Raw genomic sequence first — 25,964 nt, forward strand, 5'->3', positions numbered from 1 at the left:
GCCCCCGCAGGAAGTACGTCACTCGGCCAAACGGAAGGAGGCTGTGGGCCGTCTGCGCGTGTTTTGCTGATAATGGCGGCCGCCAAGAAGCCTTTGGAGTTCCATGCCAAGCGGCCGTGGTGCGGAGAGGAAGCGGTGGAAGATCCCGACGAGGACGACGAGGAGGATAACGATGAAGCCGAGGATGGGTTCTCTCTGGAAGAAGTATTACGGCTTGGAGGCACCAAGGTAATGGCCTCGGACTCTCGGACGCGGGGACAGAGGCGCGTGGAGTGGTCTCCCGAGTGCGGGGCGAGTGACCCGGTTGCCCCCGAGCGGGGGCGGGAGCGGGAGTGGGCGTCCTGCGCCCAGATCCCAGCTTGGAAATGTGCGCTGTGCGCTTCCCGCACTTTTCCGCGGCTTTGTACAAGAGAAGAGACTTTTGGAATCGAACGTTTTTGCGATGTGGTCTCTCCGAGGATGTAGGTGACCCTTTTATTTCACTGATCTGTAACGGGCACTCCATCTGATCGGTGATGACTGAACTTTTTGAAAGGTCCTGACGTGGCTTCTGCGTTCTGAACTCCAGTGTTGTTAGAATGTTAACTTTTGTACGGAGTTGACGCACATGTTTACGCTTTAGAAGCCCTCTGCTGTCTCGGAATTTACATCCCCATTAAGAGAAAGAAACAGTAACCAAACTTTTGAGTACATGATTCATCAGATGCAGAGTAGTGCCATGGAGAAAAACTTTTCAAGATGATGAATGGGAAGGGTCTAACAGTTTTAAATGAGGTGATCGGGGGACTCCTCCCTGAGATGTTTGAGAAGAAAACTAGTGAAGAAAGGAGTGAGCCATGCTGTTCTGGGAGCAACAAAACTGTCAGCGTAGCTGAGGCAGAATGAGTTAAGAGGAGAGTAATAAGAAGTGAAGTCGGGGAGGAAGATTGTAGGCCTTTCTCTGAGTTTGATGCAAGACTTTAGTAGAAGATTTGGAGGAAATACGTCACAGAGTTTGGCTTATTTTTTAGTAAGTTTTGAGATTGTTAGTGGGGGGAGAGGTGTGGGTCAGGAGAAATGCAATTTACAGGGGCAGAGTCACAGTTTGCCCTGTACTTGGATTGTATTTAATTTTTGAATAGGTTATATTTCACGTGCTACAAAAAAGTTCTTTTAAAAAGGAGGAGTGCAGGGGCACCTGGGTGGCTCAGTGGTTAAGCGTCTGCTTTTGACTCAGGTGGTGATACCTGGGTCCTAGGATCCAGTCCCGCATTGGGCTCCCAGGAGGGAGCCTACTTCTCCCTCTGCCTATACCTCTGCCTCTCTCTGTGTTTCTCATGAATAAAGTAATAAAATCTTAAAAGGAAAAAGTATATGGTGAAAAGTCTTTTTTCCCACTTTTATCTCTAGCCATGCAATTTCCCTTCCAGAAAGCAAGTATTTTTATGTCTTTTATAGCTTCCAAACAAACACGCACATTATTTTTACACAAAAGGTACCATACTATATCTTAAATATTTTGTGTATATTTTTTCTTGCTGTCTTAAAAAATGCTTCCATATCCATATATAAAGTTGTGTGATTGGTTTTGTAATGCCTGCGTAAATCATTGTTTTAATTTCTCTAACTGGCCATTTATTGTGGGCCTTTAGGTTGTCAGTCTTGCTATTTTAAATAATGCTTCAGGGCAGCTGGAATGGCTCAGTGGTTTAGCACCGCCTTTGCCCCAGGGCCTGATCCTGGAGATCTGGAATACCGTTGGGCTCCCTGTATGGAGCCTGCTTGTGTCTCTGCCTCTCTCTCTCTCTGTCTCTTGTTAATAAATAAATCTTTTAAAAATAATGCTTCAGTAAATAACCTTTAAAGTATATCTTTTCCCACATTTGTAAGTATATATGTAATCTAAATTGATAGAAATGGAACTGCTGGATCAAAGGATGTGTGTCTTGTATTTTGATTGAAGGTAGCAAGTTGTCCTCCATAGAGGTTATGCTAGTTTACATTTCCATCAGCCATGTAGAAAAGTGCCTTTTCCTCCCATCCTCTCCGCAGTACCACCTGTTATAATTTTATCTTTGTTCATCTCACAGATTAGAAAATGGATGTACATGGTGGTATTAATTTGGATTTTTCCTAATGTCAGTGAAGTTGAACATCTTTTCACCTTTTTAAAAAACCAATTTCCCTTAATGAACCATTTGTTTATATCCTTTGCAGATCTTTCTTTTCAGCTGACACTGCCTTAACTAATGTGTAGGAACTTTCATACTAAATATTAAATCCCATTACTTTGATGTCAGTTGCCAGTATTTTTTTTTCAAACTTACTGTCTTTTGACTTTTGTATGTTTTCTGTCTCTGAGAATGACAATTTTACCCATCTTTGCCTTTAAAAGCCTGCATTTTATGTCAGATTTAGATTTTCTCTACTCTGAAATTAATTATGGTGTGCAATCTCCTATTATTTTATAGATTTATTTTCACATTTAAATATTTGTTTCATCAAGTATTTATTTGGTTGTAGGGTGGGAGCCCAGGCAATACCATGATAATTGAATTTAATTGATTTTAAAGTGCAGATTTAAAATTAACTTCTGAAGTTTATGTAAACTGTTGGATTGGTAATTTATTTTTAACTTTCTTATGTTTTAATGTAGCAAGATTACCTTATGCTGGCTACCTTGGATGAAAATGAGGAAGTGGTGGATGGAGGAAAAAAAGGAGCAATTGATGACCTTCAACAAGGTGAATTGGAAGCATTTATTCAGAATCTTAGTTTGGCCAAGTATGCAAAAGCTTTCTTAGTTGAAGAAGATGAACCAGCAAAAAAAGAAAATGCCAGCAAAAAAGAAGCAATATCTAAAGTAGATAATAAAAAGCAAAATGTAGCAGAAAGTGAAAGAACATCACTTGATAAGGTAAAAAATAAGAAGAGGCCAGAACAACATTCTGAGAACAGTGCCACACCAAAAGTTAAGAAAGATAAACAACAGGACATCTTTGAATTTTTTGAGAGACAGACATTGTTACTCAAGCCTGGAGGCAAATGGTATGATCTAGAGTACAGCAATGAATATTCTTTGGAACCCCAGCCTCAGGATGTTGTGTCCAAGTACAAAACCTTGGCTCAGAAATTATATGAGCATGAAATCAACTTATTCAAAAACAAGACAAATAATCAAAAGGGAGCTTCTGCTACCTGGATGAAGACAATTGTGTCATCAGGGACACTAGGTGACAGGATGGCAGCCATGATTCTTCTTATTCAGGATGATGCTATTCACACACTCCAGTTTGTGGAAACTCTTGTGAACCTTGTTAAAAAGAAAGGTAGCAAACAGCAGTGCCTCATGGCTTTGGATACTTTCAAAGAGTTACTGATTACAGACCTTTTGCCAGACAGTCGGAAGCTACGGATTTTCAGCCAGCATCCTTTCAGCAAACTAGAGCAGTTGTCCAGTGGCAACAAGGACTCAAGAGATAGAAGGCTGATATTATGGTATTTTGAACACCAGCTGAAACACCTTGTGGCTGAATTTGTCCAGGTCTTAGAAACTTTAAGTCATGATTCTTTAGTAGCCACTAAAACTCGAGCTCTTGTGGTAGCTCATGAGCTTCTTTGTAACAAACCTGAGGAAGAAAAGGCTCTTCTTGTGCAGGTAGTAAATAAACTGGGCGATCCTCAGAACAGAATAGCCACAAAAGCCTCCCATCTGTTAGAGACATTGCTTTGTAAACATCCCAATATGAAAGGAGTTGTATGTGGTGAAGTAGAAAGGCTACTCTTTCGCTCAAATATCAGCCCCAAAGCACAATATTATGCAATTTGCTTTTTAAACCAAATGGTCCTTTCCCATGAAGAAAGTGAATTAGCTAATAAGTTAATTACTCTTTATTTTTGTTTTTTTCGGACTTGTATCAAGAAAAAAGATATTGAATCAAAAATGCTTAGTGCCCTTTTAACAGGAGTAAATAGGGCATACCCTTATGCCCAGACTGGTGATGACAAAGTGAAGGAGCAGGTCGACACACTCTTTAAAGTGTTGCATGTTGTGAATTTTAATACCAGTGTACAGGCTTTAATGTTGCTTTTCCAAGTAATGAATTCTCAGCAGACGATATCAGATCGATACTATGCAGCATTATATAGGTAAGTACCACCATTCCAGTAGGTGAATGTGAGAATAACATTTAATAATAATGTCCCTCCTGTGTGGAACAAGAGACTTAGAAAACTGGTTTTAGGCCCTCCTCAGCAACTTGCTAATCACCAACTTTTAATCTTTGTTTTCCCATTGGAAAACTATTCAATGTTTTGCTCTAAGTCTTTTAAATATTAAAAAATTAGAACTGCAGATATAATTGAAGTTTCCTTCACTTCCTTCCCTCTCACTCTCATTCTCAGTCCTATATTTCTTCCCCCTGTCCTTCCCACAACCATGTAGTGTAATTCATTGAACAGGAATTTTTTGAGTGCCATCTATATGCTGGACACTTCCAGGTGCTCTGGATATAGCACTGAACAAATTCCCACCTCTTGAGGCACTTACATTCATATTGAGGAAGACAGATGGTAAACAGGAAAGTCAGAGTTAGGGTTGCATTTTTGCAATTTTTTTTTTTTTTAATTACTGGGATTAAGGTTTTGTTCACTGAATTTTGCAATTGTCCTGACACCTATTGAGGGATGGTATTTTGAACAGTGTTTAAATACTTCGGAACTGTTTAAGTATACCAACAAGCTCTATATTCCTTTCTAATACATTTTAATAATTTTATATCCATATATCTTCTGAGAAATAGAAGGTACTGATTAATATCTTGAACCTAAGCCACAGTGCCTGGCTGTGATAATGTAACTTTGGACAGATTACTTAATCTTCTGTAAAGCCCTATTGGTAATAAATAAATGAATCAATCAATCAATCCCTATTGGTAAACATGATTGATTCCACTTTACTGTGGCCCAGTTTGTCCATAAAATGAAGAGGAGTGCACTTATCCTATAGGGTTATTGTTACAATATAAAACTTCCCAAGGTCACATAGGTAAAAAATGACAGAACTGGGACTTTACTGAGTTCATGTAATTTTCATATTTATGTTAAGTGTCTAATGGTGCCTCGTGTACAGTAAGTGTTCTGCAGGTGTTGGCTGCTGCTGTTAGTAGTATTATTCAGATGAATTTCTTAAGTTTGTTCCTCAAAACAGTTCTCCAGTCTGTGAGGTACAGTAATTTGTGCAAAATCACACAGACATGACAATGCGAAGTTAAGTGGTAAATCCAGGTCTGCGGTCTTTGGGCATTCATGATGTTTCATGGTGCTGATTGCACTGGTACACTACAGAAAATCTCAGAGTCCTTTCCATAACTCTTAAGAGCCTACAATTTTTTTTTTAAGTAGTTAATACTTCTTTGGTTTGCAAAGAGTTCTAGGGCTGCAAGGGTAGAGACTTAGGAATTTTAGGGGTCTTTTGTAACTTTTGATGGTCATAAGAACTTTTTGGACAATGTTTGGAATCTTTTGTAAATATTTTTCTAATATCCATTTAATATCTCAGTGTTTAACGCAAGTCTATCTGAGGAGTACTTTTTTTTTTTCAAGATTTTGTTTATTCATTTGAGAGAGCAAGAGCAGCAGACTCCCCACTGAACAGGGAGCCTGTTGCAGGGCCTGATCTCAGGACTTTGGGATCATGACCTGAGCCGAAGGCAGGTGCTGCTTAAACATCTGAGCCACCCAGGTGCCCCTGAGGAGTACATTCTTAAATTCGTTAAGTTATTGCTTGCCAAGAGCTCTCACAGATTTCCTCAAAGGACTTACAAACCTCATAGTATTTTTCTTAATCTTATTAAGAATCTTTTTTTTTTTTTTAAGATTTTATTTACTCATGAGAGAGAGAAAGAGAGAGGCAGAGACATAGGCAGAGGGAGAAGCAGGCTCCCCAAAAGGAGTCTGATGTGGGACTTGATCCCGGGACTCCGTGATCACGCCCTGAGCTGAAGGCAGACGTTTAACCACTGAGCCACCCAGGCGTCGCTTAAGAATCATTTTAAACAAAATTTCCCTAATATTACTTGAAAGATAAAGAAAACCGATTTGGTTTACAAAAATATGATTTATCAAAAACTCTAAGAACATGTTCTCTGTCAATTGGTGGGGACACACCTATCTAAATTCTCAAATGTTTTAAAACAATGAGTTGCAAAGTGGATTGAAATGTTGAAAATTTTAAATGTGAACAGAAAATTGAGTATCAAAGATTGAATAATACAGGATATCTCAGTATCACTAGAATTATGGAACTGATAAATGGGGGAAACTGGGTATGCCCAGAATATGAAAATGCTTCACAGGGTCAAATATTTACATTTCTAGTATTAATGAAAAAGTTAATAGGAATGTTTAGAATAATAAGTAATATTTCACATGAGCATATACTGAGGTTTGTGTTAATTCTAGATATCCTAATGTCTGGAGGGCAAGAGCAACCCTAGGATTCAGCAACTAGGATAAAGATAAAATTTTTAAATTATGATATTCAGCTTTCTACTATTACCTTTGTGCTCATTAGAATCATGTGGAAGCTGCCTCTGGTCTCCTAGCTAGGAGGAAGAGATAATTTTCCTATTATCCTAGAGAATGGATAACCACATGGAAAAGAAAAAAGAAACCATAAAAAAAAGTCCTTCTCCTGTAATATTCCCACCTTTCCCAAGATAATTTTTTCTGTTTTGTTCATTGACTTCCATTTTACATCTTAGGTGTCTTCTAAAACAAACAGGAAGGTTATCCCTAACTAAGATGAGGTATTAGCAGTTGCTTCTACTGCTGGTTGTAGAGATATTTTATGAATAAGCATTTGATCTTGTTTTTTTTAATAGGAAGATGTTGGATCCAGGATTGATGATGTGCTCTAAGCAAGCCCTGTTTCTTAATCTTGTCTACAAATCTCTGAAAGCTGACATCGTGCTGCGCAGGGTGAAGGCTTTTGTGAAGAGGTTACTCCAAGTTACTTGTGAACAGATGCCACCATTCATATGTGGAGCTTTGTATCTTGTGTCTGAGATCCTTAAAGCAAAACCAAATTTAAGAAGTCAGCTAGACGATCATCCGGTATATTTTACAACTGTTTTTTAATCGAGTGGGTTCTGAAATATATTGTATTTTTCGTCTTTGCTTCAATAACAGTAACTTGCTTAGTTCTCTGAAGCATGAACAGGTGTGAGTCCTGGAGTTGGACAGACCTGGATTTTAGTCCCAGGTGTACAGTTACTAGGTGGGCATGTTGCTTGACCCCTTTACTCATAATAAACTGTACTACACTAAACTGTAATTGTATGAGCTAGTTACAGATAGTTATAGAGCCAGTATATCTTTTAAACCTGTTTCTTCAGTTGTGAAATGGATCTAGTAGCACCTACCTTGTAGGGTTATTTATAACATGTTACAAATTTGAGGACTGAATGTTTTCATGTAAAAAAAAAAAAAAAGTCCCAAAGTCTGAGGGAATTGTGGCTCAAAACTTACTCTCTTACATTTACAAAAAAATATGGTGCCTCTCATAAATTTGATTGATGGAACTTTGTTTCACCACTATTGCATAAGTGGATCTTCTTCAAAACTCCCTCATATAACTGAATATAGACTTCCAGTTGATGCAGATTTATTAAACCATTGTTTTAGGAGTCTGATGAAGAGAATTTTATTGACATAGGAGATGATGAAGACACAGAAAAATTCAATGCAGATAAAGAAACTGATAAAGTAAAAAAAACTGAGACAGAAGAAACTGTGTCTGACAGTCCCAGTCCTATGGAAACAAAAAAATCAGAGTCTGCTTCTTGGGTGCACTTTGATAATTTAAAAGGTGAGTTTGTTAAATCTTTAAATTGTTCTCTTGAATTTTTAAGTGGGAATTCGCTTCTCCTTTGATCTTTTTTTTTTTTTTTAAGGTTTAGGGTTTTTTAAGTGATCTATATCCAACATGGGGTTGAACTCATAACCCTGAGATTAAGAGGTTGCATGCTCTACCCACCAAGCCAGCCAGGCACCCCCTCTTTGATCTCAATAGAAATTAATATTAAACCATCTTAGAAGTCCTGTGTATTTTTTTTAGAGTAGAGCTTATATAATTAGATATTCAGGAATTTAGTAAATTTTTAATATAGTGAATCACTTCATTATTAATAATATAGATTATATCACATTTTAAAGTAATTTATTAGGTCTTGGAAATTAAAGCAAATACCCTTTGGAAATGGAGGCTTTTCATTTGAGGCTATAAAGAAAAGCACACTAAACCCTGAGGATCAAGAAATGTGCTAAATCCACTTCTTCAAACCTATTATGGGAAACTTGGTCAACTTTTCTCATCTTCCCAAACTTCAGTTTGCCTGTATAAAAGAGAAGTATGGTAGCAACCAGAAAAGGTTTTTTGTTTTGTTTTGTTTTTTTAAGATTTTATTTATTCATGAGAATCCTGGGGAGGGGGGGCAGGCTCCATGCAGGGAGCCTGACCTAGGACTCGATCCTCGGTCTCCGGGATCACACCCTGGGCCAAAGGCAGCACTAAACCGCCGAGCCACCCCGGGCTGCCCAACAACCAGAAAAGTTTTTAAAAGAATCCATCAGTTTCCCTGAAGGGTAAACTGAGAATAACCCTTTAGAAGGATGATGAGCATATGCATTGTGAAATAGTTTGTTATAATGTGTTCTAAAAGTTCTGTTTTAAATTTTTTAATACTGAATTTTTGAAAACAGGAAGAAGTTAATGTAAAACTTGTTCCAAGAGACAATTATTCCTGGACAATTTAATAACAAATATTCAGTGCATTTAAACTTCTAAAAGAATTTAGACCCATTTCACCTTCAGGCTAGTTGCCATTTTAGCATTTATAACCTATTTGATCCAGATTTGGGCAACTTTTGCTGCCAGTTTATTGAATAGCACATGCTATCCTGGGTACTGTATCTAATTTTCGTTGGGGCTTGGAATTTTTAACCTAGGTAGGATGCCTGGCTAACTGAGAATGTTGAAAATTATAGTCCTATTACATATATATGTTATTGATGACAACATTAGTGATGGTTTTAGTGAACTCTTGGGCTAGGAATAAAGCATTTGAGAAATAGTATTTTTTTTTTTTGTTCTCAGGTGGCAAACAGTTAAACACATATGATCCATTCAGTAGAAACCCTTTGTTTTGTGGAGCTGAAAATACAAGTCTTTGGGAACTCAAAAAGGTAATTATAAATTGTCTTTTAATTCATTAGTCCTTTGTATTTGCTTTCATGGATTTAACTCCTTGAAGTTTCCATTTTTCTTGTCAATGATTAACAGTTTAGTTAAACAGCTAATTGGCGTTATGAAGCAATTTGAGGCGTGTCACCCAGCTGTAATCCTTTATAACCTGTATTTCTGTAGCCTCTGATAAACATTAAATTTATACATTTCTACATTCACGTGTAACATCTTAAATAATATGTATGCAAAATAAGGATGTTATACATAGCTATAAATAAATTTTGCTGTTTTAGGTAAATTATTGCATATAATGGCTCTGTAAAATGGGTAAATTCTCTTTATGCATTAGATGTCCCTGAAAAGTTTTGTGATAGAATTATTTGCAAATAAAGTTACCTTTTAAATGCATTAGAGGAACTTCTATTTTCAATAAACTTTCTGTGATGCCTTTGGTAAAGCAAGCATCTCAACACATAGATTCCTGTGGATCCTTGACATCTTTTCAATGAGTCTGCAAGGTCACAGCTATTTTCATAGTGATACCAGGGCACATTATTTGCCTTTGTCACTGTGTTTACATTGGCACTGATGGATAAAACTGCTAGTGCCTTACCTCAGATAATGACAGTGGCCATTGTATTTTTTACTGCCATGTACCTTGAGAGGGAAGAGGGCGGAAGACAGTATCACATAAGACTGATGAAACAGGAAAAATTAGTGATTATCTTGACCCTAAAGTACATGTCTTTTTCATAATCTGTGTTCATATACAGCAAGAATCCATAACATACTTATGCATACCTAAGTATGAGTTTGTCTCATGTCTTAGAAAAAGTACCTATATAGTTTGTTGTAAACTCAACTAGCTGCTTTTTTTAATAAAAGACTGGTTGACCGAGAGACTGGTTTTTCAGATTTGGGTATTCGGGAGACATTTTCTTGAAAGTGAATCTGTTATTTCAAGCAAAACCGCTGACAGTATTTGTTGTTAGTGATAAAATTCAAGCTTTTAAGCAAAAGAAAAGTTTAGAAATCTGGTTACCACCACTTTGAACTTGACACTTCCTCAATATGTAAAACTTTTCTGATAAAATCAGTGGTGATACTAACAAAGTGATTTTTGTGATAACGTTACCAATGTGTGGAAGAACTGCATAACTCACTGAATCGGTATTTTCCAAATGACTAATGCACAGTGTTACAAAAAGTCTTAGTCAAAGTAGACCAATTAATTTTAAGTAGCAAGTACCAAAAGCTGTTTGATAATAGTTTCAGATTCCATATTACAGCTAATCTTCAGTTTTGGGAGTAGTATCAAAGAAGAAAATCCACAATTATGTGAAAGACTATAAGTTAATTTTCCTATTTCCAATTTTATATACCTGTCAGGCAAGATTGTCATCATAATTCAATTAAAAAATAACATGGAATACAGAAGCACAGGAGAATCCACTGTCTTCTATTAATTCAAACATTAAGTAGATTTATAAAACTGAAATAATTTTACTCTTCTCACTAATGCTTATTTGTTCTGAAAAACTTAGTTTTCATAAGACATATTGTAATTTCTAATAAGGTAAATATCAATAGGTATATCCCCCTGAAACTAAGGAAGCTCTTGAGGTCCTTGACTTTAACTATATAAAGCACTCCTGAAACCAAAATTTTGAGAATCACTCTTATCTAATATATTGGCTTAAGTTTCAGTTCTTTGGATTTACAGGTCTAGTAAGAGTTGAGTTTCCTCACAATTTTTTTTTAATTTTTTTTTTTTTAGCTGTCTGAGCATTTTCATCCTTCTGTGGCCCTTTTTGCAAAGACTATCCTTCAGGTAAGTCGAAAATATTTTAAAGTCAAGAAAAAAGAAAACGAATCCAGTTTTCGATAATCAATAATTGGCCATACAGTATTTTCTATCTACCACAAAGAATCATAAACGTTTTCTGCTGTGGAAAAGGATCAGTGACTTAATACAGTGCAGCAGACAATTCTTCCCACTGTGTGGTGAATAGCAATACAGGATACTAGATTATTGCAACAGTTACTACATTCTGGCTTTTCTCCTGAAGAAAGACTGTCCTCCCCTTTCCCATTTGCTGTGTTTGCTTCCTGGTTAATAGATGACCTACAGTGTTAATATTGTTTATCCGTAAATTCAATAGCACATCATAAAATATTTATTTGTGTGTGTGTTTAATTCTTCAAGTAAAGAGGGATGAGATGGATATTTGAAGGGTCATGTAAGGCATATTTGTGCCTTTAATGCATTGTAGTAGATGGTGTTTTTCCTTTATTTTCTTATTTGGATGCATATATATAATTTAAGTTCTTAATCCTCCCCCCCTCCACCTTTCAGGGAAATTATATTCAATATTCAGGAGACCCACTCCAAGATTTCACATTAATGAGATTCTTAGATCGATTTGTATACCGAAATCCAAAGCCACATAAAGGCAAAGGTATGCTTCTATTTAATTATTTGGTTTTCACTATTGATATTTATTAAATAAAATAAGCATACAATTAGGTTTTACACTACATTGCCTTGATTTTTGCATTTCAGAAAACACAGATAGTGTTGTGATGCAGCCAAAAAGAAAAAATTTTATGAAGGATATTCGTAGTCTTGCTGGTAAGTATAAAGCCTGAATGGTTGAAACTGACAAGATAGTACAAGTCTAACACATAAATTGTGTTACTCTTTGCTCCGTTTTATCAGAATAAACCTAAGCACCAGAGACATTATCCATCTTTTGTTCCCAAAAATGTATATACGTTCTTAAGTTTATTGTGTGTGTCTGGGACTTTTTTTTTTTTTAAACTTTATTACAGGTTTCAAACCTATCCAAAATATGCAGTATAATGAACTCCCCTGTAACTGTCACACAACTTCAATAATTAGCCATTTTTATATCATTTATAGCATTATTTGTGACCCCCCACACACATACATAACTATCTTTTACAGTTAAAGGACCATTTTTATTTATTTGAAAAAGAAGAGTACATGAGCAGGGGGGAGGGGCAGAGGAAGAGAGAATCTCAAGCCAACTCCCTGCTGATCACAGAGCTTGACAAAGGGGCTTGATTCTACAACCCTAAGATCACAATCTGAGCTGAAACCAGTAGTCCAGTGCTCAACCAACTGAGCCACCCAGGCACTCCCTACAGTTAAAAACCATTTTAAAAAGCTTTCTAATATGGGTTCAGCAGAAAACTCAATTGGTTTTGTCACCACATCATTTTAAATTGGTTGATAACCTTCTATGGGTACTGGGTACCCATCTTGTGGATCTGACTCTTTTCTGCATTCAAGCAAACATCTTTTTATATAATAAATCACAGTTGCTTTCTGTTCAGAGACTAGGGTTAATTTGTACCTTATAAACCATTTAATTTCCAACTGGTTTATTTTACAGAGATCCAGAGACTCAACCAAAGTTAATAGAATTTAGAAGCCAAATCCACTTTTAATCAAGATGAGTTAGAAATTTTTATTGTGAAGAGAGAAAACTAATATTCCTGTAGTTCCTTGTTCTTGTTCCTTAGTTTTCATTAGCATTAAGTAAAATTATAGACAATTCTGTTTACCTTTACTTCCTATTCTGGAGTAGCAGGCATTAACTGTTTTTTTTTCCTGAGATGAAGATGATAAGTTTAAAGCTGATTATTAAGAGAACTCTTTAATTTTATTCCTCTTAAAATTGGGATCATGGATGCAGTTGGAGGACAGTGAGAGAACCATGTTCTTCCACTGTGATACACTGACGGCTACATATGTCCTTGCAGCCAACAGTTTTAAATGTTGGGTCTCCTGCACTCAGACTTCTCCAGAGACTGTCCTTTGCACTAGAAGATCCCCCCCTTATGTCTACCTTCCTTACATTTTTGAGACTTTAGAATTGTAGATACGCTGTGTGTAATCTTAAGAACTTGAATAACATAAAAAGGACTATTTTAATAAAATCTTAATAAAATCTTTATCTTAATCTATTTTCCTAGTGAACAGTAAGGAGTTCCTTGCAAAAGAAGAAAGCCAAATACCAGTGGATGAACTATTTTTCTACAGGTAATATACTTAATGCAGTTTCATTTGGGGAACTATTAAAATTTAAATTTTTAAGGAAAAGTGTTAATTTTTAGATACTATAAAATGCTTCATTAACATAGATCTGTCTTGAAAAGATCTAAAGATATGTCAGTTAAGGTGCCCGGTAGCGCAGGTCATGATCTCAGGGTCCTGGGATCAAGCCCTACATTGGGCTCCCTGTTCAGCGGAAGTCTGCTGCTTCTCCCTCTACCTCCCAGCTCATGCTCACTTGCTGTCTCTCTAATACATAAATAAAATCTTTCTTGGGGGGGGGGGGGGGCTGTTTCTTTTTTTGTTTTTGTAGAAGGAATTTATAAATCATTTGGTTTGATAATTTCAAGATATCTAAGTGAAACTTAAAACTAGTCAATTTGTGAGTGTTTTTAATAATGTAGGTTAAGTTTTATTTTGTGACGCTTTGTGAAGCTGAATCTTATTTTTTTTAAATAGTAATTGTCTTACAGGCAATAAATCTGATAAAATTATGTGATTAGATGTTATCTAGAGCCACATTTTGGTCTTATTTTTAACACTTAGATCATTAGTGTTGACACTAAAACAATCTTTTACTATGTCATTTAATTGAGTTGAAGTGTTTTTATGAAGAATTAAATCCTAAATCTTTGAAAGTTATACTTCCCATTCAGAAGTTGCTATTGAACTTTTGTTTATAATAAATAAAGATTTTAGTTACTAATATCCAACTGTGCTAACAGTTTTTTACACTTCCCCGTGTCACTGGTCATAGGTGCTTTGATTACAGTAAAATAGGCCCTTTAATAGAGTTATCAAATAGGGGGCACCTAGGTGGCTCAGTCAGTTGAGTGTCTTGACTCTTGGTTTCATCACCAACTTCTGATCTTGGTGTTGTGAGATTGAGTCCTACATCAGGTTCCATGCTCGGCAAGGAGTCTGCTGGAGATTCTCTCTTCCTCTCCTTCTGCCCCCCTGCCAGGATATGTGCGTGCTCTCTCTCTCTTTAAATATAAATAAGGTAAAATCTTAAAATTTTTAAAAGAAATATCCAATATATAACATGCATTTTGTTTCAGGTATTATAAAAAAGTTGCTACTGTTAAAGAGAAACAAAAACGAAATGCAGATGAAGAAAGTATAGAAGATGTGGATGATGATGAGTTTGAAAAGATGATTGGTAATTTGTTTTTATTGACTGTTCAGTGTGTAAAATAATCTATTTCTGTTTACTTATAGGACCATGGAATATTAGTGGAAGGAGTGATGTTAGTTTTAGAAAATCATTTAGCTAAGAATACCATGCAGATGATGCTGGAGGATTAAAAACTATTTTGGTGGCATATAGTAGTTCACCCACAGTTGATCAAGAAAGATTTATGATTGTGTGTGGACAGTTCATGGTAAAAATAAATTTGTATTTACATGGTATATATTCATTATTAAGGCCTAATCTCTGAAAGAAGAGAAACCATTCCTAATTTCCTTACACTGTTGGTAACAGTAGTCTGCTATTTCATCTGTTTTATCTTTATGATCCACAGAGTTAAAATGTTAATCTGTATTTAGACCGAAACAAAAAAACATGAAATTAGAAATTGAGTTTGAGTTTTTGCACTTGTATTATATTTACTAAAAATAAGCACTTAAAAGGACTGCAGTTGCTAAATACCATTTTGATATTTACTCTCTTTCCATAAAAGTGTTGTAGAAAGAAGCTGAAATTAACTGGAATCCATTTTAGTTTGAGGATTTAATTACGGTCAGTATATTCACAGATTTATGTAGATTAATAAAACACAGCAGTAGTCAGATTTATATCATTTTGGTGTAAATGGAATCATGACTGTTAAATTTCATTGTTACTTGGTATATCTGACAAATTGTATATTGTCCTCTGACAGACACATTTGAAGATGATAATTGCTTTACCTCTGGAACAGATGACCTTGATTTTGCTAGGTAAAATGCTTTTTTCAATCTTGTTTTTAAGAAACTATTTTCTCAGCATTTCCCAAAGCGCTTTCCTCAGAACAGCAGAATACAGGACTCTGATGTGTAGGAGAAATTTCTTGAAAAAAGCTTGGGAAATGGGTATAGTACTTTCATTTTAGACCTTTATAATGCATGATAATATATCAGAGGTTCTGGGCTGTCTATTAACTCTGTTAATAGCCTAGTATCCTGCTGATCACCAAAAACCAAAAAGCACTTTAGAAAACAATGTTCTGTACTACAAGTTGTTGTTTTTCTTCAGCAACATGAAAAAGGAAAAAAAAGGTGCTAAGGAAGACCCAGAAGATGAAGATTTAGAAGGCAGTGATGATGACCTTGATAATTTGGATGATGATGAAGTTTCTTTAGGAAGTATGAATGAAGAATTTACTGAAATTGGTGAAGATGGAGGAACATTCATGGATGTGTTGGATGATGAAAGTGAGGGCATTCCAAGTAAGCATTTTTTTTTTCCAAGTTAAAGCATTTTTGAAATACAAAGCTAAAGTATATTTCCTTTTTCCTCAGGGTAGGCTAGCTTTTCTGTTGTAGCATTTTTAAAAATATTACTTTGTATTCAAATTAATAATCAGATTGGCCAGAAATTTATATAGGACTTTTTCCTTCTCTTATTTGAATCCAAAAGAGGTTGAATTTTGAGTTTGGGGGTTTTTTTTCCTTAAGATTTTATTTATTCACAAGAGACACAGAGAGAGGCAGAGACACAGGCAGAGGGAGAAGCCCAATGTGGGACTCAATCTTGGCACTCCCTCATCACGCCCTGAGACTCTCAACCGCTGAGCCACCCAGGCATCACTCAAAGCTCATCAGTTTTGAGCTTTTACCATAATCAACAATTAGACTCTGTACAATACCTGTTGAGCTGTTACCCTTTTTTTGTTAGAATAGTAATTATTTCTAAAAGTTAAAGTTTCATCATTCCATCTTAGCTCTGTGGCAGTTCTTTTGTTTTTGAAATTGCTTAGTAGCATGGGTTTTCATTTTGTTTTTTGGAATAGAACTTGATGATGAAGTCAGCTCCAAAATCAGTACAAAGAGAAACAAGAGGAAAGGTACAAATGATTTTGACTTTGCTGGATCATTTCAAGGTAAGAAAATGCATCTAGTCTCTCTTAAACTTAGGTAGTGGCTATGTGAAAGTTGCTGATCATTATCATTTTGGGAAATTTTCTAAATTGGGGAGTATAATTTCATGTTTGCTTTTATAATAGATAAGTTTCCTCTATTTTTAACATGTGAAAGTTTGCATGGTATCCATGCAAATACTTTACATGATTGTGCATAGCAGCACTATTATTAATAGCCAAAAAGTGGGAATAACCCAAATATCTGTTGACTGATGAATATATAATGAAATATTATGCACCAATAAAATGTAATGAGGTACTGATACATGCTATAATATGGAGGAGCTTCAGAAATGTTATGCTAGGTGAAAGAAGCCAGATAAAGACGACCACCTATCATATGATTCCACTTACATGAACTAGCCAGAAAAGGCAAAGCTGTCTTGGGGAGAGGGCACAAGACTGCAAATGCCCAAGGTATCTTTTGGGGTTGATGGAAATGTTCTAAAATTGCAATGTGATGATAGTTGAACAACTCTGTAAATTTACTAAAACATACTGAATTATACACTTAAAAACAGCTGAACTTTATGATGAATTTTAAAAGTGAAAATGGGTAAAAGCAGTATTTTTAGTTAATACATTTTTAGAAAATGTGATTTTAAATGTGTAAATTAACATTTAATATTAAAATAAGTCTTAGTTTATTTTGAAATGTTTGTATGTTCAGAATTACAGGTTGAGTTTTTTTAAGGAGAACCACTTTGAGAAGTATAAGCAAAATTTCATTTATATCCTAAAAAAATACTTTCCATCAGTTTTCTCACAGACCAAAGAAAACTTTTGACTTAATTAGAATTTACAGTTTGCCTTAAATATCCCAGAATTCATCCATGTCAACTTTGTAATCTGTCTTGCCTGATACTGTGAAATAGGGTAAACCTTGATCAGTGGTCAAATCTGAAAGGCAGGCAGGAAGAGACACTACTGTCATCTAAACAATTCTCTTAGGAATTTTTAAAAAAATACTATAGACTATTAAATTTGTTTTTATTTTTTATTTGTATTTATTTATTTATTTTTTAAGATTTTATTTATTTATTCATAGAGATGCAGAGAGAGAGAGAGAGGCAGAGACACAGGCAGAGGGAGAAGCAGGCTCCATGCAGAGAACCTGACCTGGGACTTGATCCAGGGTCTCCAGATCACGCCCTGCGCTGCAGGCGGCGCTAAACCACTGCACCACCGGGGCTGCCCCTTAAATTTGTTTTTAAATGCCAGCTATTTAATGATGCTAAAAGATCATTATAATTGTGTATTTTAACCCAAATACAACTTTTTTATAACAAACCCATGTTAATTGTTCAATCATTATATTGTACACCTGAAACTAATGTAACATTGTGTGTCAAGTGTACTTCAATTTAAAAAAAAGATGTGTATTTTTCCAAAATTACTGGATTTACAGTTTAGTAAACTAGGCTTATACTTTTTTTTAGGACCAAGAAAAAAAAAGAAAGGAAATTTCAGTGACTCCAGTCTATTTGTATCTGCTGAAGAGGTAAGGCTAATCTGCTTTAAGAAGTTAGCTATTCCACATTGTTTTGAGTTTTCTAATAAATGTGTCTCTTTTTTAAGTTTGGCCACCTATTGGATGAAAATATGGGATCCAAGTTTGATAACATTGGCATGAATGCCATGGCTAACAAAGATAATGCAAGTAAGTAACTTGAAATTTTTTTTTTTTTTTTAAGATTTACTTACTTACTTGGGGGGAGGCAGTGGCACAGGAGAGGAAGACAGACACTCTCCAACAGACTTCCCACTGAGCACAGAGCCCAACATATGGCTGCATTCCACAATCCTGAAATCATGACCTGAACTGAAATCAAGAGTCAGACACTTAACCAGCTGAGCCACCAGGCACTCCAAGTAACTTGAATTTTTTATGGAAGTTTTTAAGTGGCCTGAACTTAGAACTTACGAAGATGTAAATATTTTTGGAGGACCATTTTTAGTAAGGATGAGTAAGATGGTTCCTTTTCCTTACAATGTGGAAGGAATAGCTTTTTCATCTCTGTCTGGGGGACATGTAGGATTAAGAGGCATTTAGACTATAGCAATAAAGACTGTATTTACTTTAGTTTTTTTAGGGAGGCAGGCTGGTTTTTTTTGTTTTTGTTTTTTTTGAGGCAGGCTGTTTTTATATGAGTTTGCTAAGTAACTTTATTATGAGTACTTTATAGACATTTTAATTATTTCTGATATAGATACTGGCTTTTGTTTTTTGTCAGTAAAAGTGTTCAGAAGAAATAAAATCTTTAGAGCATTTGTTCCTTTCTTATCCTAGTCTTTTATTTGTCAAAACTAATCTTTAACAATAAATGCCAAAGGAAAACAAAAGTAAGGGATTTGTACAGTGGATGGGAAATGACTGTAAGCCATGGCAGACCAGAAGCTCCTGTTTTGTTCTGTGGGGCCAGGAGTCTACCATGTGGTGTGCTCATCTTTCTTCTCCCCCACAAAGGTCTCAAACAGCTTAGATGGGAGGCTGAACGTGATGATTGGCTACATAACAGAGACGTAAAAAGTATCATCAAGAAAAAGAAAAATTTCAAAAAGAAGAGGCCAAAAACCAATCAAAAAATTAAAAAGCAAAGAAAATGACTGTTTTCTAAATAAATTATGAATTAAAATTGTACTTACTCCTAATTTTTGCTATTCAGCCATTTTTCTTGATCTTGCTCTCGGACTTCATACATTCCAGACTGTTCAATGGATTTGTAATAAACTAAAAATAAATATAGCTGTCATTAGAAAATCATGTAAAAGTGTTAAAATTAAACTATATTAAGAGAAATCAAACCTCTTTTCCTTATTTCTACATAGTAAAATGAAAAACAGAATATATATTTCATGTACGAGCCGTCTAGCATCTGTACTAATCATTGTAATAAACACTATTAAGCATTACCTTATACCAGATATTGTGCTAAGTGACTATATGATGTTATCTTATTTAATCTTGACGATTCATAAGGTGGGCATTATAACCACTACCGGACAGAGAAAGAAACAGCTCCAAGAAATTAGCAAACCAATGTCACTTTGAAGTTTGAGGCTGTGGTTTGATTCCATCATCACCACGGATATGTTTCATTCCAAAGTTTTTAAACACTGGTAACTACTCATCTCCAAATGAGAATTTTCATATTTTCAGAGGAGCTGAAATAGGAATAAATAGTAATTTCTCTTGGAAGTTGACATCACAACTTTAATCCTTATTTGGTCATAAAGAAATTGCTTAATTTAAAGGGTACCTGAAAATGTCGTTTTATACTCTTAAGGAAAAACATACCTTCCAAGATGAAGGGAAATTTCTTGCTCATTGTTTGCCTGAAATCTGACCAAAAAAAAGTCTTAAAATTAGACATGACTAGACATTTATTATATTAAAACATGGAGCCATAACTCAATACTAGCTTTAGGGTCTAGTCTATAAGATAGGAATCCTATAGAAGAGAGATTTAAGCTCCTTCTGGTGATCAGAAACTATCCTTTGGGACAGGTGTAAGTTGCACTTGCCTTACATGTCGCCCCCCACAGTTATTTTGGACTTTTCAAATTTAACCTGTATATATGATGCAATTTATTTAGAAAAGCAAATTTTCAGTATTAATGTATAACTCCCTTATGTAACTGAAATTTGAGATCAGCTTCACAAATGGAGTAGGCTTGATTTCTAATTCCATAGCAAAGTACAATGGAATCCGTAAAAACAATAGTTTACAGAATTAGAAACTTTAATTTGCTTTTATATACTGTTTTTGTTTTTATATACTGTTAGTATGTTTTCTTTTGTATCCTTACAAGGTACAAAAAAAACTCGGTGTTAATTATTGTGGACTTAATGACTTTTCAGGATCCTTACAGGATGCTTACATCCACTAGCATCCTGGAGCAGTGTTCCAGTAAATACTAGGACAAATGACAAGTTTCAAAGATGGCCACCACTCCCAGGACTACTCGTCCCTGCTTTAGGGAAAAAGAAAGCACCCCCTTGTTTTAAAAGTTGAGAGCTCTAACACAAAATTTCCCCCAGAATGTGTCCTAGCATTTTCAGCGATAGCCAGTGACACGGGAAAGGTTTTTAGTACCCAGTATTGGTAATGGGAGGAACTCCTGACAGCCTTGACAGTTCAGCTACGCTCTACCTCTCAGTCTACCAAACAATGAGCTATAAGCAGGCTGAATTTCTTCCACCTGTGTTCCCAAATGAAGCCAGACCAGTCACTTGCTCTGTGCCCCCCACTAGTAAAATCCATAGAAATGTGCCGCATTTTCCCTAGTCTACAAACAAATCACATTATTTAGGGAGAAAAGTCATTAAATCCACAATAACACCGAGTTTCTTCTTGGGCCCATAAAAATGTCTAATACATTGAAGAAGCAATTTCTCTAAAAATGCTGTTTAGACCTCAATGCATTAGCAAACTGCATACCCCTGTAGAAAACATTAACTTCTGAATTAGGATTACCTTGGCTTGTGTTCATCCTATTAAACAAAAAATAGGCTCCAAAAACGCCCAAGAGCTCAACTACTAAAACTCCTTTAAAGATCTTCTTTGCCAGTGGTTCCATAATGCGAGCCATCCTAAGTTTAACAGTAACAAATACAGGTAAACCTGAATGAGCATACACAAACTTGATTAATACCACTTCCACAAAAATAATTCCAATTCATTCCTACAATCTGAGTGATTTAGGAATAAAACCCCAAAGTTACCATATGCTTATTTGCTATGTCCCACATTCCTAATTTTCTTTCTTTCTTTTTTTTTTTTTTTAAGAATTTATTTATGAGAGAGAGGTAGATGCATGGGCAGAGAGAGAAGCAGGCTTCCCACAGGGAGCCTGATGAGGGACTCATCCCAGGACCCCAGGATCACGACCTGAGGCAAAGGCAGATGCTCAACCACCAAGCCCCCCAGGCGTCCCCCACATTCCTAGTTTTCAATTTCCACCCCCACACAATGAACCAAAGACACCAAAAAAAGCACAAAAAGGTGATGAAACTGAAAAAAAAAGCACTGTAAAAAGAACTAGCAATTTATGGAACTAAAATTTTTATTTACCTAAGAATATAGCATATTAAGAAATAGAGTAAATCTTTTTTTTTTTAGCTGAACTAGGATTTAAGATATCTAATGGGCACCATATGTGAAAGGTCTTCATAAATAACCGATAAAAGTAAGATTATTCTATAAGTGGTTCTTTATGTTTCAGAGCTGAAGGTTTTCATTTATTTATACAGCATATATTGAACTATGTGCTATAGCCCCAGCATCTCATACAACGCTGAGCAACAAACCAAGTTTTTCTTGGGGATTCATAACAGTATTTTCAAACTAATTACATCATCCAAAAGGCTTGTTAAAAATGCACATTCCTGGGCCTCAACCTGCAGTTCCCCAGTCCCTGGATTCTGATTCAAGTCTAGGGCTGCCATCTCAGTAATCTGCACATTTGCAAGCAACTCCAAATGATTTCTGTACAAGAGGCCCCTAGTCCACATGAAGAGGAAAACTGACCACCATCACCCATTAAGTAGCAAACTAGACTTTAGATCTTGATTCTCTTCCTTTAACTAAAATAAAAGCTAATCAAAACAAGGGTTTGTGGGGTGCCTGGATGGCTCAGTTGTTTGAGACTGCCTTCAGATCGGAGCCCCATGTCAGGCTCCCTGCTCAGAAGGGAATCTGCTTCTCCCTCTCCCACTCCCCCTTGTGTTCTCTCTCTCTCCCTGTCAAAATCTTTAAAAAATAAAAACTGTTTGAGTCTTCATTCTCCTCTAAGTAAAAGCTAAACAAGGGAAACAGCTATATAATAAGCTTTAAAAAAAAAAAAAAGAGAGCATATACAACTCTTACCGAATATGTGAAATGTAAACTCAAGTTTTTACTCTGCCTCCCTATAACCCCAACAAGAGGAGAAACCAGTCATCTTTAATCTCAGGATTTTGATACTGTGCAATGTATGCTCTTTGTCATACTATTCTCTGCCCTCTGTACACAGATGGTAAGATCTATAATACTCTACAGTCCCAGCTCTCTGCTCACTGTCATGCATTTATGGCCATTTCCTCTTGACTCCTTTTCACAATGCCTGAGAATGGGGTAATTAAATACCTTACTTTTGTAGGATTATCCTATTAATCTCTTTACCAGGTATCCCCTCCCTCCAAAATTCCCTTCCCTCATTTTGATAATGTGATCACCCTGGGGACTAAAAGATTAAAACTTTAGTATTCTTATCTTAAAAAAAAAAACGAAGCAGGGAAAGTTAAAGAATTTACATAAAACAGAAAGGCAGGTGAGTGGGAAGGGAGAACTGCTTTAGTGTTTACAATGCTGTACCTGACAGGAAGGAAGTCATTAGTACAGGGACCTCTCAGTGCAATTTTTAATATGCAATGGGTGAAAAAAAATTTTTTTTAATTATAAAGAAAGCTTGCCTGCAGCAATATCCGCAGTGTAAGGAATCCAAATGAAATTTGGTTTTGTTTTGATGGGAAAAGGTGAGGTTAAGGGTTCAAAAAATAAATACAAATAACACTGCAAATATATATAAATATATATATACACACACACACACACACACACACACACACACATTTTACAAGTCCCTCAGCTTCAGGAAAGATGTTTATAATGATTGATAAAGCCTGGTTGATAAAGACCACCAGGGATCCCTGGGTGGCGCAGTGGTTTGGCGCCTGCCTTTGGCTCAGGGCGGGATCCTGGAGACCCGGAATCAGGGCGGGATCCTGGAGACCCGGAATCGAGTCCCGAGTCGGGCTCCCTGCATGGAGCCTGCTTCTCCCTCTGCCTGGGTCTCTGCCTCTCTCTCTGTCTGTGACTATCATGAATAAATAAATAAAATCTTTAAAAAAAAAAAAAAAAAGACCACCAAAGGTATACCTGTCCATGGCAAACTCAGGTTACTAACTGGGAGAGAAAACAAGATTAGACAAGATTTTGGAGAAGGATGGAGCTTAGATGAAGTTTAAAATAATGCAGCCCTCTGGGGGCCTGGGTGGTCAGTCTGTGGGGCCACAGACTTTTGATCTCAGGTCTTGCTCTCAAGGCCCGGAGTTCAAGCCCCAGATTCGGGGTGGAGCATACTTTTAATCAATTAATTAAGAAAGGGAAGGAAGGAAAGAAAGGGAAGGAAGGAAGGAAGGAAGGAAGGAAGGAAGGAAGGAAGGAAGGAAAAGGAAGGAAAAGTAAAGGAAAGGAAAGGAAGAAAAGAAAGAAAAGAAAAAAAAGAAAATAGAAAAGAAAAGAAAAGAAAAGAAAAAAAGAAAAGAAAAGAAAAGAAAAAAAAAAAAGAAAAGAAAAGAAAAGAAAAGAAAAGAAAAGAAAAGAAAAAGAAAAAGCACCTGGGTGGCTCAGTGGTTGAGCATCTGCCTTTGGCTCAGCTCGTGACCTGGGGGCCTGGGATCGAGTCCCGCATCGGGCTCCCCGACAGGGAGCCTGCTTCTCCTTCTCCCTCTGCCTATGTCTCTCTCTCTGTGTGTCTCTCATGAATAAATGAATAAAATCCTTATAAATAAATAAGTCAAATAAAATAAAGCAGTCCGCAAATGGGCCTGTAGAAAAGCAAGGCTGTGGGTCATGCAGTTCACATCACACTGGGCTGAGCAGCTGATCTAGGGTCCACAAGCTTAAAACAAATGTGCGATGCTGGCGTCTGAAAACGGCTCCTCCGCGCACTACAGCGGGAAATCCGCGGCTCGGCCTCAAACAGGAGGGTCTCTCGCACTCCAGCCGTCGGAGAGCAAGCTTTCTCAGCATCCCTGGGTTTCCTTGGCTAAAGCACTTTTTCCGGGTCCCACGTTCCAGAACCGAGGCCTGCCTGCCACCCACGATCCTCAGGCGCTCGCAGCCCCCCGCTCTTCCCCACCCCCCGGTGGCCCCTGGAGCTCCCCCGCCCGCCTGCAGCCAACTCGCGCGGGCAGCGCAGGCCGCACCGCCGGCCACCGCGACAAGGTCGCCACGCGACCCGGAAACACTTGAGCCTGCCCAGCGACCTCCCGCTGAATGGGTAGAGCGACATCCAAATTTCCTCCGTATGACTCCAGAACTATAGCGAGGCGCCCCCAAAACCCCCGCCCCACCCTGCGCCCTGGAGAGCCCGGGTCACGGAACCCAGCCAAAGTCACTACTCTTACCTGAGGCGCCCGCACACTGGACTGCGCGTGCGCGAGGGTTGGCAAAGCTCCGCCCCCTGGCGTTGGCCCCGCCCCTTACCGTAATTACTTCTTAGCGCGCTCTTGGACTCCGAGCGATAAGAAAGACTGAGGACTATGTCCCCTAATTTAACCCTCACAAAACCCCTGTGTCATAATTGGTGCTGTGAGTGTCTCATTTTACAGAGAAGGCAGGAGTTTTACCCTGCCCACAGTCACAGAGCTAGCAAGAGACAAAATTGGATTTGAACTTAGGACGCTGACTCGAAAACCCTGTGCTCAGTTATGTTTCTGCACTCTGCAAAGTGTGATAGTCTCCAAGAATCAGCAATATGGTCATCACCTGGGAATTTGTTAGAAATGCAGACCTGCTTCACTAGGCAGGGGCAACTAACCTGCCCCAGCCCTAACCCTAGAATGCAAATGCTCAAGCTCCCCAGTTCGGAAGTCCTGTTCATCCTCCTCCGAGAGTCTCCAGCACGCAGCCCAAAGGCTCTTTTGGGAGGCTGTACATTCTCAGTGTGATTCTGATTTGCTAACTCTAGCAAAGGGATGCAAGTGGCCAGAAGGAAGTTTCCCTTGCTTGGTCATCCCCAAGGCACAGAAGTTGGCCAAAAAGTCCTAGTCTTCTGTAGTGGTCATAAGAGCAAGGGCAGCAGGGATCTCTTCATTAGTAAGTACCTGGGAAGTCTGCTCTCCATTCTACCACAGAAAGAGAGCAACTGGTCTGGGATCCTCAAAATAAAGCTCTTTCAATCACCTGACAAGAGTTTGCAGAGATAGGGATCCCTGGGTGGCGCAGCGGTTTGGCGCCTGCCTTTGGCCCAGGGCGTGATCCTGGAGACCCCGGATCGAATCCCACGTCAGGCTCCCGGTGCATGGAGCCTGCTTCTCCCTCTGCCTATGTCTCTGCCTCTCTCTCTCTCTCTATGTGACTATCATAAATAAATAAAATTAAAAAAAAAAAAAAAAGAGTTTGCAGAGATAGATGAGCCACTGCTCCTACTACCAAAAGGCACCTACTAGAAAAGAGAGGCCCAGGAACTTGGTGATGACCCAGCCTTCCCTTCAGATGGCCACAGGACACAGAGCAGTGGAAAACAGCCTCTGGCAGCCTTGTCCCTGAGACAAGGGCAATGGGGGTAGGAATCCCGCTTGCCAGTTGCCTAGTGCTGGAGTGGAGTGGTTCTCCATCACCCCCAGCCTAGGATGCCAAAGTGTCACCAGATAAACTGCCCTGGAACCCAAATGTTTCCAGCATCCACTAAGACTTCATTCCTGACTTCCTGGTGTTCAACTTCTAAAGAAGGAAGCCAGGGCAGCCCTGGTGGCTCAGCAGTT

General features: G+C 37.5%; 2 protein-coding genes across 9 annotated transcripts; one reads left to right on the plus strand and one right to left on the minus strand.

Annotated features, from left to right (window-relative positions):
* The first annotated feature begins 13 nt into the window (after positions 1-13).
* On the plus strand, positions 14-19,350 carry CEBPZ (CCAAT enhancer binding protein zeta). 2 transcript variants are annotated; one of them, XM_077843591.1, is made up of 16 exons: positions 14-228; positions 2,636-4,128; positions 6,864-7,095; positions 7,666-7,849; positions 9,137-9,225; positions 11,004-11,057; positions 11,583-11,685; positions 11,790-11,858; positions 13,229-13,295; positions 14,369-14,469; positions 15,194-15,251; positions 15,547-15,740; positions 16,304-16,393; positions 17,872-17,933; positions 18,011-18,092; positions 18,900-19,350. In XM_077843591.1, the coding sequence occupies exons 1-16, from the start codon at positions 73-75 to the stop codon at positions 19,037-19,039; spliced, it is 3,174 nt and encodes a 1,057-aa protein (XP_077699717.1). In that variant the 5' UTR covers positions 14-72; the 3' UTR covers positions 19,040-19,350. The 2 variants fall into 2 exon arrangements, with proteins under 2 accessions (XP_077699717.1, XP_077699718.1); XM_077843592.1 differs by lacking the exon at positions 14-228 and adding an exon at positions 621-1,009.
* Positions 2,636-24,685, minus strand: CEBPZOS (CEBPZ opposite strand). Of its 7 annotated transcripts, none has more exons than XM_077843609.1 (5): positions 20,911-21,057; positions 19,731-19,775; positions 19,079-19,163; positions 9,840-9,883; positions 2,636-7,050 (listed from the first exon to the last, which is right to left on the minus strand). In XM_077843609.1, exons 1-3 carry the CDS (start codon positions 21,023-21,025, stop codon positions 19,081-19,083), a joined length of 243 nt encoding a protein of 80 aa, XP_077699735.1. In that variant the 5' UTR covers positions 21,026-21,057; the 3' UTR covers positions 2,636-7,050; positions 9,840-9,883; positions 19,079-19,080. The 7 variants fall into 7 exon arrangements, with proteins under 7 accessions (XP_077699735.1, XP_077699734.1, XP_077699739.1 ...); XM_077843613.1 differs by lacking the exons at positions 2,636-7,050; positions 9,840-9,883 and adding exons at positions 18,702-18,940; positions 24,606-24,685 and having other exon boundaries at positions 20,911-21,026; XM_077843612.1 differs by lacking the exons at positions 2,636-7,050; positions 9,840-9,883 and adding exons at positions 18,702-18,940; positions 24,606-24,671.
* Positions 24,686-25,964: the final 1,279 nt, after the last annotated feature.

This window comes from Canis aureus, chromosome 12, assembly GCF_053574225.1.
Source record: "Canis aureus isolate CA01 chromosome 12, VMU_Caureus_v.1.0, whole genome shotgun sequence".
Lineage (NCBI taxonomy): Eukaryota > Metazoa > Chordata > Mammalia > Carnivora > Canidae > Canis > Canis aureus.